The sequence below is a fragment of the Brassica oleracea genome, chromosome C2 (genome assembly GCF_000695525.1).
Source record: "Brassica oleracea var. oleracea cultivar TO1000 chromosome C2, BOL, whole genome shotgun sequence".
NCBI classification, from domain to species: domain Eukaryota; kingdom Viridiplantae; phylum Streptophyta; class Magnoliopsida; order Brassicales; family Brassicaceae; genus Brassica; species Brassica oleracea.
Genome location: NC_027749.1, coordinates 34418471 through 34420798, shown reverse-complemented (window position 1 = coordinate 34420798; position 2328 = coordinate 34418471). Strand labels below are relative to the sequence as shown.

The window sequence follows — 2328 nt, the reverse complement described above, 5'->3', positions numbered from 1 at the left end:
CAGCTCGCGTTCCAGCTCGTTCCAGCTCGCGTCCGTTCGAGGTTCTCTTGGTGGTCTTCTACAATCCGCAAACAAAAGGTAACCCTAATTCTGAGAACATGAATTGAACCTGATTGTTTGTAAAGATTGAAACCCTAAAACTAATCTCTAAGATAAAAGCTTTAGACAGATCAAACCCTAAAAGAGTAAATTGGAGCTCGAATAAATCCGATCCCCTAAACCTTAATTCGAGATTGATCCATTGATCAATTAAAATCAAAGTCTTAATGATTTTTGAATCTCAAATCAAACTCCCTTGATCAAAGATCAAAGTTTTCGAAATCCCCTAAAACCTAATTTGGAAAATCGGTTTTAATTGTTTGATTTGAACCTTGATTGTTTGTTTGATCACCTAGAAACATTGCTAGGATTGTTTAAACTCGAATCTGAATTGTTTGACTTGTTTAAACTAAAAAACTTGATAAGTTCTTGATTATATCACCTCGTGGCCGTGTGGCCTTATTGCTTTCATACCCGAATTTGATCATACCTGATTGATTGCAATTGAACCTAGATATTACTCTAAGGATGACATTGAATTGAACTAAATAGCCGTGTGGCTCCTCCTTGACCGTAAGGCATAAACCTTGGCCGTGAGGCATTGTTTGAAAGTTTAATGTTTAAAACTCTAAATCTCGTTTTAAATCATAAAGGCCTTGAAACCTTAATCTTAAAACCGAATCCTACTAGTGTTTAAATCAGAAGCCCTAGGATTGATTAAGGATTTCTTGCATACATATGAATCTGAATATGGATTGCATTCATACTGTTTAAATAAGAATCGACCAGCATGTAGTTTATACAATCTTGAAACCGGTTGCATTAGATATAACTGCATGGCCGAGTGGCTTGATGAATTGATCGCACCATTGTCATTTCTAGATTGATTGTTTTTCATAAATGCGTAAGACATGTTTGTGGCCGAGCTTGTTAATATATCTTGCGGCCGCATGATCACATTGTGAAACTGAATTTTAAATGATGATGTGATTCAGATGTCAAAAATCTCAAACAGAGACTATGCAGCCCTCAATCTCTCTGGAGATAACTACTTGCAGTGGGCGCTAAATACAAAAATCAGTCTAAGGTCAAAAGAACTTGGTGATACTATCATCAAAGGCAACAATGAGACCGATAAAAATCGGTACATGGCTATAAGTGTTATACGCCATCACCTCATTGAAGGTCTAAAAGATCAGTACATCACGATGGAAAATCCACTAGAACTTTGGGATGCTTTACAACATAGATATGATCACCAGAAAACGGTGTTACTTCCAAAGGCTAGAAACGACTGGAAGAATCTTAGATTCTTGGATTATAAGTCGGTGGATGAGTACAATTCAGTCTTATTTAAGACAGTATCGATGCTGAGACTTTGTGGTGAAGTAGTAACCGAAGAAGAGTTACTTGAGAAGACTTACTCTACATTCCATTCATCGAATGTGATACTGCAACAGCAGTACAGAATGAAAGGCTTTGCCACATATACTGATCTGATCTCGTGCCTACTTCTGGCGGAGGCAAACAATGAGCTCCTAATGAAGAACAGTGAAGCTAGACCTGTTGGAACAACACCATTACCGGAAACTAATGAGGTTGAAAATAAAGAACCCAACGAGTGCAATTACGTCCGAAACAATAAGAGATCACACGGCAATGACCGTGGTGGTTACAAGGGACGTGGCCGTGACAATTACTCGAACAGTCGAGACAACTACTCAACCGGCCGGAAAGGAAACCACAATAACCGTGGTAGTAGTTCCAATTATGGCCGTGGCCGAGGTAGTTATGGCCGTGGTCGAGGAGGCATATCCAAACCGTCTTACTCGACCAAAACCGTTTGTCACAGATGTGGAATGGGAGACCATTGGGCCAAGAACTGTAGAACCCCTAAGCACTTATGTGAGCTCTACCAAGAAAGTCTTAAGAACGAGAACCCTGAAGCTCACATGGTTCACGATTCCGGATATGATTCTGACATTGCTAAAAATGACCAGATGGACTTTGAGACTTCTGATTGTCTCAAGGACTAAATTTCGATACGACTTGTCTTATTGCTTTATGATTTGCTTTGATGTTTCACGATTTATATATATATAATAAGAATTGATTTTGAATTCATGATCTTGTCTGATCTTACTTGAACATATAAATGATTTTAAAGAGTTGCCTAAAGGGCATAAAACCAAGTAAGAAATCATGAATGGGTATAGTAAGCATAGTAAAGAAACTATGGCTAAGGCATTGCCTTAAAAGGCATTATACACACCCAAAAGAACATGTGAC

The 2328-nt window shown here is 38.5% G+C and overlaps 1 protein-coding gene across 1 annotated transcript; it reads left to right on the top strand.

The window, feature by feature from the left end:
* Positions 1–1406: 1406 nt before the first annotated feature.
* Positions 1407–2075, top strand: LOC106324075 (GATA zinc finger domain-containing protein 14-like). The gene is made up of 2 exons (XM_013762097.1): positions 1407–1824; positions 1960–2075. The coding sequence occupies exons 1-2, from the start codon at positions 1407–1409 to the stop codon at positions 2073–2075; spliced, it is 534 nt and encodes a 177-aa protein (XP_013617551.1).
* The last annotated feature ends 253 nt before the right edge of the window (positions 2076–2328 follow it).

What these genes read in the sequence shown, in the direction of transcription:
- LOC106324075 (XM_013762097.1), top strand. Translation starts at nt 1,407, where the DNA reads ATGCTGAGACTTTGTGGTGAAGTAGTAACCGAAGAAGAGTTACTTGAG. An exon ending in CAATTATGGCCGTGGCCGAG is followed by an intron (nt 1,825 to 1,959) that starts GTAGTTATGGCC and finishes AGCTCTACCAAG; the next exon opens with AAAGTCTTAAGAACGAGAAC.